The 15,000-nt window shown below is 43.0% G+C and overlaps 1 protein-coding gene across 7 annotated transcripts in view; it reads right to left on the bottom strand.

Annotated features, from left to right (window-relative positions):
* The window catches only part of MEI1 (meiotic double-stranded break formation protein 1), a 212,461-nt gene that overhangs the window by 131,009 nt on the left and 66,452 nt on the right, over positions 1-15,000 (bottom strand). For 5 of the 7 annotated variants that reach the window (XM_085892099.1, XM_085892094.1, XM_085892092.1 and 2 more), the window contains 6 exons: positions 12,332-12,446; positions 11,574-11,690; positions 7,915-7,998; positions 5,995-6,094; positions 5,716-5,850; positions 5,178-5,286 (listed from right to left, as the gene is read on the bottom strand). In XM_085892099.1, coding sequence (XP_085748225.1) covers positions 5,178-5,286; positions 5,716-5,850; positions 5,995-6,094; positions 7,915-7,998; positions 11,574-11,690; positions 12,332-12,446 — 660 coding nt within the window. The remainder of the gene's footprint in view (positions 1-5,177; positions 5,287-5,715; positions 5,851-5,994; positions 6,095-7,914; positions 7,999-11,573; positions 11,691-12,331; positions 12,447-15,000) is intronic. The other 2 variants (XM_085892095.1, XM_085892098.1) reach the window with 1 other exon arrangement.

The following is a 15,000-nucleotide window of genomic DNA, read 5'->3' as shown; positions in this document are numbered from 1 at the left end:
CAACAGATTGATTGGGTACTGCTCTCCACTCTGGGCTGGATCCCCTTCCTCACATCTATCTCAGCTTGACCCCATGAAAACCATGGCCTTCAAGACCAATGGACTCTCTCGTGCTGAAGCTGCGTCTATGGGTTTATCACCGCCATCATAGATTGGTCAGAAGTCTCTCTGTCTTCTTTTATTATGCTATTTATTAAATTGTGTTTACACCAAGACAAAAATAAAACTCACTCACAGTTAAAAAGAAATGACATGCTTTAAAAATGAAGTCCAGTTGACAAATCCTTCTGTCATCTCCCCAGCTGTTTCTGAAAAAGGATGGATTCCTTGACGTTGAGATGCCAAGTTCTCAAGATGGCATTGAATGCAAAATGAAGAAAATTCTGGTGTTGTTGTTGCTGGTGTTGTTGTGTTGCCCAGTCAGGTCTGCTCCAACAGGCCCGTGGGCATGGAGATAAGCTAATCGATCTCCCAGAACTGACCCAGATATCCCTCACATCTATGATGTTGTCTAAGTGGAGCCAGGACCATGCAGTGTTCTACAATGTGTTTTGTTGTGTGTGGCGCAACCTGGCAGAGGTTGCAGATATTGTCAGTGGTGTCATTGAGGCTGTGTTTGTAGTGTAAGAGCTGTGGGTGGTGTCAACAGCAGAGGCGTTCAAGGTGAACATGATCAGACCTGGAGAGTAGTTGGTCTGTGTCATGGATGGGTGGGGGTTTACTGCCCAGGATACTGTTTGTGCCGAGTTTATTGATTGCACTTATGGTGATGTGGGTGTGAATGTGTTTTTTGTCGTTTCCGTCGTTCATTGTGGGGATGTTTTGGAGGATGGCATTGTAGTGTCTTTGTGGTGTTGCTTTAATGTGTCAAGGGGCCTGTGAGTGATTGTACATGTAGTGGCAATGATGATTAGGGTTGGCACTTGCCGTTGCAAGGAACTGTGCACCTCATGTTCAATTGGTCTTTGATTTTTAGCATTTTTACTTCTGTGTGTAGGTGCTTGATGGGTGTTGTTAATATGCAACCTGTGATGATGAGAAGGGCTTTGTGTTTGTATGGTCTGTAGGGTGCTGAGATGTGTGTTTGATAGGCTGGAGGCCCAAGATAAGTTGGTATAGTTAATGACTGACCGAATGTACTGTTTATATATTAGTGATGTTGTTTCTTTGTGATGTACGAAGTCGGTGCCTGTGAGTGCCCTAACCCCTAAATTGGGGTTGCAACATTAGGACAGGGTCCCGATGTTAAATTATGGAGGCCATGCCGATGACGTGACCAGAAGTGTGTCAAAATGGCTGTCACATAAATTTCTTCAAATATCTTCTTCTCCAGACGCGGCAGTCAAAATGCTACCAAATTTGAGTTACAACATTAGGCCAGGGCAGGGATGTTAAATTGTGGAGACTATGCTGATCACGTGACTGGAAGTGTGTCAAAATGGCTGACAGTCAATTTTTTGGAAAATTGCGTAAATTCCTTCAAAAATCTTCTTCTCCACACTCACCAGTCAGAATGCTACCAAATTTGAATTGCAATATTAAGCAGATACGCTACAAGTCAGTGGTCCTATTTTTCTTTTTCATTTATGGCAGCGCCACGCAAACTCACTCCCGATTGTCATTGTATTGATTGAAACACCTGAGTGTAATTATCCCCTTAATTGAGACGATTAGCCGAGAGGTTCACATACTTTTTCCAAAAAAACAATTGAATGTTGGATAATTTTGCTCAATAAATAAATGAAAAAGTACATTTATTTCATGTGTTATTTATTTAACCAGGTTCTCTTTATCCATTACTCGCAGAGTACCCACCCTATGGGCGATCTTGTTCCAAGCATGCAACACGTTCTTCTGACCCTTACCTTTATTTGGGTGGTGTATAGGCAACTGACAGCTCTGTGTGGGCAAAAAAATACCAAATAACCCATGAAGTTATGTGCATGAAGCAAAAACATACCTACTGCTTATAATTCAGAACACCTCACTGAACTGGAAAACGTGGGGACAGGAATACTGTACTGTAAATGGTGGAGACTGTGGTGTAGCGGGCCTGCGGGGGCAGGGCATGATGTGGGGAGCGTGGTGGAGGAGTGGTTTAGAGTGATCACGTGCTTGCACGGGATATAGGAGTGCGCGCCGCCTAAGGCGTCGTCGTAGTTGCTGTAGCCGTTGTGGCCTGGGAGTCTGGAGGTCGTGTGGCTTGTAGAGTGCATCGAGTACGTAATAAAGGGGAGTTACGGGCAACGTACGCTCACGCTCTCGCTCGTGCAATAAAGCAGGGTTGAACTGTTCCCCCGCTCGTGTCTGCCTTGGAGCACCTCTACCACGACACCACAGAGACTTGTAATACCCTCCCTCACCTGGAAGCGGCGCAACATGATACATATTTACATAGAGAATTTGCATCCCTCCCCTTCCCGCCAGGACCACCGGCAAAGATAAAAACACCCATACACATTAATTGGGATCATGCTGATCGTGTGGAGCAAGTCTGTATTGAATCAGCCAACAACTGTAGGAGGAGTAGCACTACAAACAAACACACAAACACTGGTCTGTGAATTATATTGAGGATAAGGGAAGAAAGGGAAAAGTGAGTGTGAATTTAACGTTCCAGCTTTATTATTCCCGTGCTTTCAAAGAAAAGCGGGAATATTGTGATTGTCTCCGCCATCCGTCTGTACGTCCGTCTGTCTTACCCTGTAACTCCTCCTACACCGTTTGAAATAGGAACTTGAAACTTTGGGACATAGTAGATATATGTATGGGGAAGTGCAAAACACTGTCGGATTTTTGATATGAAACGTAGGAGCCGGGCCAGAGGGGGTGAGGTCAGGGGGGCTGATGTTTTTTTAAGTGTATTTACCATTCTTCTTCTTCTTCTTTCGGCTGCTCCCTTTCGGGGTCGCCACAGCGGATCATCCGTATGATCCTCATAGTGATTTGGCACATGTTTTATGCCGGATGCCCTTCTTGACGCAACCCTGGTCGCCTCTTACGACACAGGGATATGGTACACCTATTTTAACCGGGGTATACACTGGCCCATTATACTGGTACTCATTTCGCCGACCTCGGAAGGATGACAGGCTGAGTCAACCCCTTGGTGTATTAATTCAGTGGCCCAACGGGGCTTGAACTCAGGACCTTTTGGATCCCAAGCCGCTGCCCTAACCACTACGCCAACACCAGGCGAAGTGTATTTACCATTGTACATGGTAAATTCTTTTACAAAGAACTTACTTATGTGGCCCCATGAGTGACAAACAGTCACAGGTTTTACTGTATTTATCTAACTGATTATGAATAATTATAATTAATATTATACACAGTTCATTCCTATGATTAAATTGATGCACAGTTCTATATTGCTGGACAGTGTTAAATTAATGTTTCATGAAATGTTGACATGCTTGCAATGACTTCTGATTTAGTAAACGTAGTAAGTCTTTGGTCACAAAGTACATCAAATAGAAAAGAATAGTCAATCCATTTGGCAAGATAAAATTTCACCTAGCGTTAATGGGACAAAGCAGTGCGCGCGGGAATATGCGATGGTGTGTCATCCACAATGTAGTTCTAGTTTACTTTTTACATTGTTCTTCACAAACGGAACAGGAACAACGCAGTCATGATAGGCTGAATGGCCTTCTCATGTGCAAAAGTTCCCTGTGTAGACTTATGTAACATTGTTAAGAACAGGAAGAAATGGTAAGGGGAGGACAGAGAGTTGGGGGTGAGGGTGCATGGAGTGGGAAGAGGGAGATTGAGATGTTGGGAAGGGGTGGGGGGGATGGACTTGGGGTTGGAAAGGAAATTGAGCAATTGGGGTTTGGGGCAGTTGAGGACTTGAAGAAGAAAGGGGGAGGGGGTGACAGAGTTGGCTTGGGGGAGAGAGAACAGAGAGAAGACAAAGTTGGGATTGAGGGGTTTGAGGATTTGAAGAAAGGGGAAGGGGAGCACAGAGTTTGGGTGTGGTGGGAGGGGGGTTAAGGACATGGGATTGTGTGTAGGTGTTGGGGGGGGGGTGAGGTTCAGGACCTGAAGTCACATTTTTGGGTCTTTGGGGTCTTTTGCATATTCAGGGTCCTCAGGGTTTTTCGAGGGTCTTCAAAGGTCTAAGGGGTCTCAGCACTCTACAGGGTCGAAAGGTACATTCCAATAGTACGTAAATCATAGACACACAGTCACATGGCTGTACAGACAGAGGGATGGAGGGACGGAGGGAAGGACAGATGGACGCATGCCGAGACCGAGCTCTATTTATAGATAGACAAGCATTGTTCGGCTTGCTATGCTCACCTCTCCCTATGTCGTTGCAGAGATTGACGTCACAGATTTGCTGTGTTGGCATGATTTACACCAATCATAATACAAACATTTCTTTTCTATAAATTTATTTGAAATATTGCTGATATTGTTTTATTTGAAATTTCATTTGTGATATAAGAAGGTCCAAGTGGTCAAGGGTCAAAGGTGTCCAATCTGTCTGAAGGGTGTAAGGACTCAAAATGGTGTTAAGGTCGAAGTGGTCTAAAGGGTCTTAGGGGTCTTTTGGGATTTCTGCTTCTTAAGAATCCTCAGTGTCTTAGAGGGTTTTCAAAGGTCTAAGGGGTCTCAGCAGTCTAAAGGGTAAAAAGGTACATTCCAATAATATGTCAATAATAGACGTATATAGTCACACGGCTGGACGGACAGATGGAGGGAAGGAAGGAAGGACGGACGCATGCACGCCGAGACCGAGCTCTTTTTTACATAGATGAGGACTTAGATGAAGATCTGATCACATTTCATGTCAAATTTATGCAGAAATACAGAAAATTCTAAAGGGTTCACAAACTTTGTCTCATAACTGTATATGATAGTCTGCAATTTGATGTTCATCTCAATTTAACCTCCAAGGGCACAAGTCAGTCATAAGTGGTCAACCTGTAGACACTGGGTAGGGTAGCCAGAAAATAATAACCCCCTACATGAAGATCATTCTTTAGTCAGTTCAGTTTTTGTGGCAACACTATTGTGACAAAGTAATTCTCCTGAGAGAAGCTGGTTTCCACAGGATTGGGATCAAGACTTTCATAAGTGCAGCCATCAGGTGGGCCGAATCCTAACATCACTGTATAAGATTTCCAAAAAAGCAAAGTCCATTGAGGCAAACACCAGAAAACACTCACCTTCCTGCGTGAAGCATGAGGGTAAGATGACTTTGGCATGGCTTGTGCAAGACTTTCAAGCAAGCTGATCAGTTCTGAATAAGGTAAAGGAATCACAGTGTGGTCCTTCCTGTCCCACAAGCAAAGACAGAGCAACCTTTGTTCAATTTACACTTCAAATCATTAAATCTGTATAAAAGAAATGCCCACCAAGACCCAAGAGAAAAAAAAGAAATAAAATAATATACCATACATGTAAAATATTAAAATGTTTTAATATTGAAAATTCATATACACAACCTTCACAGTCCAAATTACTGTCTTCATGGGCACCAGATGGGGAGAGGGAAGGATTTTTCAAATCTTTGTTAAACAACTTGAGGAAATATTTAGTTGAACTCCGTCCCCCCCACCCCACCCCTTGTTCTTTGGGCAGATACGTATGTTTCCACTCATGCACAAACGGAAGCTTAAAGCGAAAGATCTGCATTTCAGAATGATAAATTTGACTTTTCTTTTTCCATGTAGCATCCATCGTTCATAATCATCCTCTACTCACCGAAGGAATGCAGATACTGCCCGTACAGCCTGGCTGGAAACATCAAGTGTTTGGACTCCTACCCCAGCCTTGAGCACATTGATAGCCATATAGTATAATGTACAACTAGGAAACAGCTGCAGGCCTGCTGGTTGTCTAGCATGGAGTCATGGAAGATGGAAGGAGCAGGGACACAAAACAATAACTCATGACGTACAGTATTACTGAGCATTGAGGCTTCAAAACAAAAAAGCACTGGAATGAGCCAAGCATGGTGCCATTCTCTAGCTTATAACGTGCCTGTGTAATATTTCCCAAAGCAGGCAAAAGCCTTCTCTCTGAGCCTCAATGTTGGTCATTTTAAGCAGATGGCACATGCTTTGAAGCAAAACCTCCATTCCTGCGTCAAACAATGAAAATAACAAACAAAAATTTCAGTCATTCATGAGTCAGTTGAGTTTGGGCGTTGAGTAAACAATCTTGGTGTCAGCCATATCCTCTATGAGTTAGACTATGAAAGTAGAAAATTATTCTTAAGTAAGATTGGATGAGCAATTCCTTTTATTCCATCACTGTCACCATCATACAAACTGTATCCAAAGGAAATGGCTCAAATTTCAATACATTCTGCTAGTATCATTGAAGATTCTGACAACACATCAAATCCATTACTTTGCTATCATAGCACAAGCACAGATATCAGGTTATGATGGATTACAAGGATTACAAGGATTACAAGGAAATTATGCACAGGAGGAGGCCAATCAGCCCATCATGCCTGCACTACACCAATACCAGATTTAATAAATCTGTCAAAACCCCTTCCCTTCGGGTGCAGCCTTTTGGCTGCTCCACTGGTACTCATTTCACCGACCTCGGAAGGATGACAGGCTGAGTCAACCGCCTGGAGTTAATTCAGTGGGAAACGGGGCTTGAACTCAGGAACCTAGGATCCCAAGCCACCACCCGAACCGCTAAGCCAATACCAGGTTATGTAAATACACACCAGGTTATGTAAATACACAACACTGCCATGACCTTTCCTGGGAAAGCCACATTTCAAACATCGCCTCCAAAGCCAGTCGCCGACTGGGAATCCTCCATCGTGGAAAGTCCTTCCTCAGCCCACCTGAGCTCCTGACCACTTACAAAGCTTTTGTCCGCAGCCTGATAGAGTACTGCTCTCCCCTCTGGGCTGGTGCTCCTGCCTCCAACATTTCTTGGTTTCACGCTGTGGAAACCAAGGCATTTCGGATCATTGGCATCTCCCGCAATGAGGCTGAGTCGTTGGGCTTCTCACTCTCTCACCGCAGGCTGGTCGGTGGTCTTTCTGTCTTCTACCGTCGCCTCTCCGGCCTCGCCCCCCCCCCTTCCCCTGCTCTCTCTGCGATTTGTCCCCATCACATTTCCACAGGGCGCTCAAGGTCCGCCAGCAACCCCCTTCTGGTAAAACTACTAAAATCACGAATCACTACTCACCTTCACTCTTTCATTCCTCTTTTTTTCTGCCTTTGGAATAAACTCCCTCACTCTATTCAATCCCATTCTTCCCTCCAGGCCTTCAAAAGAGCTGTTCACCACCACCTCTTATCATCCCCCATCCAAATCCTCGATCTTTTCTACCCCCGATAATCCACCCAAGCCCACCTTCTTCAAATTCCCTGCTTTCCTTCCTGAAAGTCCCTGTAATGTCCATCTTGTATTCCCCATGTTCCCGCCCCATCCCTCTCCCTTCCACAGATCTCCTAATGTCTCTGTTCTCCACTGTTTTGTCCTTCCCACTCCCACCCCTCTTGTCTCATGCCCCCCTTGCTGTGCGTTGTGTGTTAGCTCTCACACGAGCCTCGACAAGGTATACAAAAAAAAAGAAAAGCTAACACCAGGCTAAGCCAATAAAAGGATAACGACTATAAAAAGGATGAGAAGAATATCAATATGTTTATTTTTAATTTTGCATGCATTTTAATTGGAGAGAGCAATGTCAAACTATCTATATAAATATTTTTAAGTGCTTGTGTATTTTTTTGTGTGTTTTTCTTTCATGGCCAAACTGTTGCACCTAGAGGCCCCAGATTTTGGGTGTAGGAACTTCAGAATCTGGGCAATGTTTTAAGTTACCCATCCCTTACAAAATCCCCCTCAAGGAAATTATCTGTATGTATATTTGTGTAGTTCTGAAAATCATAGAAAAAAAAAAGAGACAAAAACGGCTGGGCCAACCTCCAACTGATTTTGCACAAGTGCTGGGAGTATCCAGGTTCAAGTCAAGGGCACCAAGAACCCCCCACCCACCAACGAAATGATCTGTAATACAATTTGAGGGGAAATTGAATTAAACAATGTTTTTTGCCTTGCTGTTTGAGCAGGTATGGTGCCATGCATGCACAAACAGAAGCTCAAAGTGAAGGATCTGCATTTCAAAATGATCAATTTGACTTTTCTCTTTCTGTGACACAGCGTTCATCGAGTTCATTTGAGCACGTTCAGACATACACACAATATCAAATTTATGTCAGTACTGTAACTTGAATAACAATAAAACTATTCAATGTTCTTTTTGGTATATCCCTTTTCGGACACCCTGTATTTCGTTGAGTACTCTGTTACTTTTGAAACACCCTGTGGCCTGTGTATATAATTTGGCGTTTGTGTGTATGTATGTGTGCGAGTGTCCTGGTGATTGTTGTTGGGGTGTGTCCGGGGAGGTTTTAGATATTTACAAAGAAAAAAATCATATTCGCAGGGTTTGGGAGGGGGATGCAAATTGTCAATGTAAATGTGTATTGTGCAGCACCACTCCAGGTGAGAGTCTAATACAAGTCCCAGCTCATTCTAAAATACTGTATGCCATATCTGTTTCATAGTACTGTAGATTGAAAACTATAGTCATCATAGATGTGTTGGGGGGGGGGGAGGGGTGTGTTGAACCATGAGTGTCTGTTTGTGAGATGAAATGCATTGAAATTGGTGGTTGTCCTCGGGGTATGGGGGGGAATGTTCTACCAAGCTGGGATGGCCAACCCCAACTGGTGTATTTACTTTTACATGAAAGTAGAGAATTATCATAAGAAAACCAGACACATCATAAATATGGGTCAATTATAATCATACGTGCTAATGCACTCCTGCACCACTGGACAGAATAACTTCAAAACTGGACGTCATCGCAAAAATTTATTCAAACTCCCGGAAGTTGTAAAATCATTCTAAAATGGCGCAATTGTTTATCTGCGTTGTGGTATAATGAAAATGAGTAATCACAGCAAAGGTTGTGGATCATGAGTTATACGTTGCCTGAGGCTGGGCTGACTCTGCTCTTTCCTGTTTGTTTCACAATTGGTGGTGTTTAACATGCTTTTGTTGCTTTAATGTACGATTTTTGTCAAAATTGATAATCCCATCCACATCAACATCAATGAATCAATCAATCAACATTTATTTCCTTCATTAATTTCCTTCTTCTTTAATATTTCCTTCTTCTTTAAATAATACAAAACATTAACAGAGGGCAGCGTCAATCCCGAGAAGCAAATTGCTTGTGTTGCGCATGCCGTGACAAAAACACAAAATGACACATCACAACACAAATTCTATTAAAATGCCAAGAGTAACAAGTTCGAATTGTGAACATACTCCGTGGAGTTCATTCGTACAACTCTCAGGTGAGCGATAGCATGGACAACAGATAGTTTTGAAATTTGGGAAGATCTTCATCGCATCAGAAAAAGAAACCAGAACACCTCACAAGAGTGAGGCTAGTTTCATATCATCATTTGCGATTTAATTTTGTGTTGGGCATCACCCAGCACATTAAAAATATATATTTTAACAATTTTAAGAAAATGGACCGAAAGGGCCGGAATCGCACTTTGGGCCCAGTTATTGCCTGGGGGATGGTCTCTAGAATACATCTGTCAAGTTTGGTTTGGTTCCGTTTTCGAACAACCGAAAAATAGCAAAAAAAATTTTTTAATGGGCTGAGGGCCGTTTGTCGGCCCAAAGGGCCATAATCTCAATTTGGGCTCAGTTAATGCCTGCAGAGTGACCTCAAGAATATACCTGTCAACTTTGGTCCGGTTTCTTTCACGAATAACCGAGAAATACCAATCTTAAGAAAATGGACCAAGAGGGCCGTTTCTCGGCCCATAGGGCCGAATCACACTTTGGGCTCAGTTAATGCCTGGGGAATGATCTCTAGAATATACCTGTCAAGGTTGGTTCGATTCCGTTCACTAATAACTAAGAAATACCAATTTTAAGAAAATGGCCCAAAGGGCCGCAATCTCACTTTGGGCTCAGTTAATGCCTGCACATATGTGTCTAGTATATGCCTGTCAATTTTCATTGAATTCTGTTCACGAATAATGGAGAAATCGATGTTCAAATGAATTGTACACAAGAAAAGAGAGAACGCGAGCGGTGCTTAGACCCCGTGGGGTGGAAGACCATAATACAGACCATAATACATTAAAAAAGATACCGTAATACGCTACAACACAAATCTAGAATGACACTCACGGAGCACATACCTCCACAAGTCTGAACAGTTGACGTTTTGTATCCCGCTGATTGGCTGGATCTGCACCTGGACCTGAACCAAAATCTAATCAGCTTGTTCTTGTCACCTAACCAACTCTTTTACCAGGTTTTGTCATAATCCGTCCACAACCTTTTGAAATATCGTGCTATATATCATTTTCAGTCCTATCTCTCAATGGTGGTGTCGGAGTGACGACCCGTCCAGGATTGTGCCCAATAGCCAAGGAGACTGCTTAAGCAGCACCAACGCTCTGCACAGAGTATGGTCCCAATCTCCTCCTCTCTCTCTCTCAATGGTAAAGAATCATTTGCAAAATTAAAAAATTATCATGTCCGTATCCGGATCTTCACCAAAATTGAATTGATTCGTCCTTGTCAACACCCAAACTCCCAAATTTAGTCCGAATTTGTCCATAAGATTTTGAGATATCCTGCTCACAGACGGCCAAACAAACAAACAGGAAGGGATGAAACCACAACCTCCGTCCACCTTCTGTGACGTAAGTAATAAAGGTGCCCTCCTCCCTCCTCCCACCCACCTTGATGCTCCCATAGGGAACCAGTTTATAGTTTGCTATAATTATCGGTCAAAGTGCCCACGTGCCAGTAAATTGATCAATATTGTTTTGTGTCAGGTGTTAATTATTACACTTGCAGGTTTGCATTATCTAATCTATGATGAATGTCTTTTGGGACAAGGGATAAATTCTGATAACTTTCCAGATTAAGGGCAAGTCTGAGAATAATGAGGTATGAGATCCTGAAAAGTCTTCCACTGTCTCCTCTCCAGCCTTGCCCCCCCTCCCCCTGCTCTGTCTATGATCTGTCCCCCCCTATACATGCTCAGGGTGCTCAAGGTCCACCAACTGTTTCTTGTGAAACTGCCAAAATCAAGATTCACTGCTCACCTTCACTCTTTCATTCCTCGTTTTTCCCACCTCTAGAACAAGCTCCCACACTCTCTTCAATCCCACTCTTCCCTTCAGACCTCCAAAACAGCTGTTCACCACCATCTCATATCTTCCCCCATCCAAAATCTTGATCTTTACTAACCCTGTTGTTAATCTACCCCAAACCCACCTCCTTCAAATTCCATTTTCCTTCCTGAAAGTCCCCGTAGTACCATCTTGTTTACCCTGTGTACCCTACCCCATTCCTCTCCCTTCCATAGATATCATGTTGTGTTTGTTCCCTAATATTTTGTGCTTCCTTTCCCACCCCTCTCGTCTCCTGCCTTGTTAAATGTTCATGTGTGTTAGCTCTTACATGAGCCTCGACTTCGTATACAAAAAAACAAACAAAAAAAAGATGTCTGATTATACCATGTACAACGCCATTACCATAGATCGTATGACAACGTGTGTAGAACAAATGTTCTTCCTTAAATGTCGACAGGCAGCAGTAAATGGACCAAATGAGCAGCTCATTGGTTGTGAATAGGGCGTCAAAAAGAAATTCTGCAGAAAAAGAGGTAAATCAGTTCAATAATACACCATTTTACAACAAATAGTGTTTCCAGAGAAGCAACAACTAGCACTTCAGAGAGGGTTAGCAGGATAGTTCAGATGTCGTGGACCTGCCTTTGAACCATCATATTTGTGTTTGATTCGAGATATGACTATAAACCATTTGCCTGGTGTGCTGCAGGCAGGGTGTTGCGATAAACGCTAAACAGTGCACCGTCCATCAGGTGGGACAATAAGGTGGGTGACCAAACTGATCATAACACTGGTTACTGGTACATGGTGAAGATTCCAAGGTGTCCTTTTGCAAAGACGAGGTGATTGTGCTGACCAAATCAAAAGTGAAGCTCACACGGTCAACATCAGGGTACTGTCAGTGTGCTAATTTTTGATAAACTACTGGGATAGCACCGTCTATAATGTTTGGTTGTGTCGTTGTCCTTCAACCTTCAATCGACTGAACGAGCGCGCGCACGCACGCACGCACGCACACACACACACACACACACACACACACACACACACACACACACACACACACACACACACACACACCCTTATGGCCATACATTTTAACACGATGCAGATAACATTCAATGCTGAGGACTTACTTCCTGACTGATGAGTGTCCTCACCTGGTAGGTCAGCCTGCAGGAATGGGAGAGCATACTGGGCAGGGCAGCGAGATATCACAGTGCTAATACATTGCACGGCAGCTATCTTGAGCTCCTCATCACCACAAAGGAGAAACTGCATGGACATGGAGGTGCAACATGCTTGTATGAAATCACACGTTAGGTTGACCTTTCTAGCGATTATTTAAAGTCAAAAACTACCGTCCGAATGCAACTACAGTAATACAGGTAAAGCTAGATTATCCAGAACCTTACCAACTCGCACTTTAAATGGAATTTTTTATTTATTTATTTTTTACATACAGTAGAAACAAAAATCGAGGCTTGTGATCGCACTCCGTTTTTATCATCAGAAAATGAAATATTGTCGCATCCACCCATTATGGCATTGAATAAACCTACAGGCAAAGTTGAAGACCGGAAGGAGTTAATCACTTTCAGTTGTGAAGTACTCTGTTTCTATTGTCAAATGTCGCCGCATCTATATGGCATCAAATAAACCTTGCACAAGCAAAGTTGAGAAACAGAAGAAGGTGGTTTTGATTTTGCATGAGAAGGTCGACATTTGCAAGGGGGGAGGGGGGGAAATAGGAACGTGCTGATGAACGAGTACAATGTGGGCTGCTCTACCACCTATGACATAAAGGCGCAAAAAGAAAAGTTACTGCAATTCTCCACAAGTTCGGAGACGTGTAAGTCAGTGGAGAAGTGACATATACTCTACGTATTAAACCTAAACTGGAGCAGTTATATAGCTTATTGTACAATTCGTTTTCACTAAAATGTTTCGAAGGTATCACTGTCTCGAGACCACTGCTCATCAAAAAGGCCAAATTTTTTTGATAATGAAATGGCTCTAACTGAACCCTGTGCCTTTTCTAATGACTGGCTAATAATGTCCTGCTTTCTAATAATTTCTAATAATGTCCTGCTTCAATAATGACATTTCCAATAATGTCCTGCTTCAAACTCTGTCATGAAATAAGATGCCTGGATGTATTTATTGGGTGAGAAGAAATCGGCAGACCATGAAGCAGCAGAAAAATACTGGGAGTTCTTTATATTAATAAACTAGTGGAAGAACATGAATTGTCAGCAGATCAAATATACAACATGGTGAGACGGGCCTTTTCTGGTGTTGTTTGCCTTCCTCAACACTTGCTGGTGCTGGCGAAACAAGTGTTTCGGGATTTAAACAAAACTAGTACGTGGCCGTACGTGCAAAAAAAAAAAATTCAAACCGTGTGCCAGAAACAACCACACAGGCCGTTCCTTCGCTCTTGCGTGCCCGTATGTGTGTGGCCGTAAGTGCAAACCTCAAATAAAAAAAAACTTTCAAACCGCGTGCTGGAAACAACAAACACACAGGCCGTTCCTTCGCTCTTGCGTGCCCGTACGTGCGTGCGTGGCCATATGTGCAAAAAAAAAAAAAACTTTCAAACAACTACACAGGCCGTTCCTTCGCTCTCGTAAACGACGACCGCATTAGGGCATTGTGTTTATCTATAAATGCGCATCAGAAATCGAGAAATTATTAGAATACAGTAAGTCATCACGATCCGGAAGTCCGTACGATGTAACCCGTAATGGGGAATCAGATTCCATTGCGCGTGCATGACGCGCAGCTTCGTTCCTTCGCTGTCGTAAATGACGACTGAATTGGGACATTGTGTTTATCTCTCTATAATTTATCGAGAATATCGAGAAAATCGAGAAAGTACAGAAATCGAGAAAGAAAGAATACAGTAAGTCGAGAAATCGAGAAAAAAAAAATCGAGAAAGAAAGAATACAGTAAGTCGAGAAATCGAGAAAAAAAAATCGAGAAAGAATACAGTAAGTCGTCACTATCCGGAAGTCCGGAAGTTAAGTCCTCACTGTCCAGAAGTTCGCACGATTATTCGCAATTTCGTTTTAATGGCCAATTATTCAATTAGTGCCAACGTATTTTGCCTTTTCGCAATGTCATCGCAAGGAAAAACACAAAGAGAAGAGAAGAGAAAAAAAAAACTTTCAAACAAACACACAGGCCATTCCTTCGCTCTCGTAAACGATGACTGGATCGGGGCATTGTGTTTATCTATAAATGCGCAAAAGAAGTTGAGAAATTATTAGAATACAGTAAGTCATCACTTTCCGGAAGTCCATATGTTGTAACCCGTAATGGGGAACGCGGCTGAGGATCTCTTCCGCAACGGCCACGCCTACGCAGCAACATGTCCTATCATTGGTAACCAAATGGCGCATCGGCCACGCCTACACAGCAACGTGTTCTGTCATTGGTTTGTTAAATAAATGGCCATAACTTGGGAAGCACCTGTCCAATTAATATCAAACCTTGAAAAGGCACATACTCAGGTCCCCAGCAATATAGCTGGCAAGTTTCAATTAGATCGGACCAGTGGTTGTCGAGAAACAGCGGTCACAGACACACAGACGCGCGCACACACACACACACACACACACACACACACACACACACACACACACACACACACACACACACACACACACACACACACACACACACATTGCTGGAATTATAGATAGATAAAGACCATGTGACTATGCTCACCTGTGCTGATGCCGCAGGGACACATCGAGTGAAACTTTTCGTGATCGTTAAATCAAATCGGCCAAGAGCATTTAAAGGTGCGACACATTTACCAGT

The sequence above is a fragment of the Eptatretus burgeri genome, chromosome 8 (genome assembly GCF_056783735.1).
Source record: "Eptatretus burgeri isolate ZD-2024b chromosome 8, Ebu_testis_v1, whole genome shotgun sequence".
Lineage (NCBI taxonomy): Eukaryota > Metazoa > Chordata > Myxini > Myxiniformes > Myxinidae > Eptatretus > Eptatretus burgeri.
The sequence above is the reverse complement of the archived record's forward strand: the minus strand, read 5'-3'. Positions and strand labels throughout refer to the sequence as shown.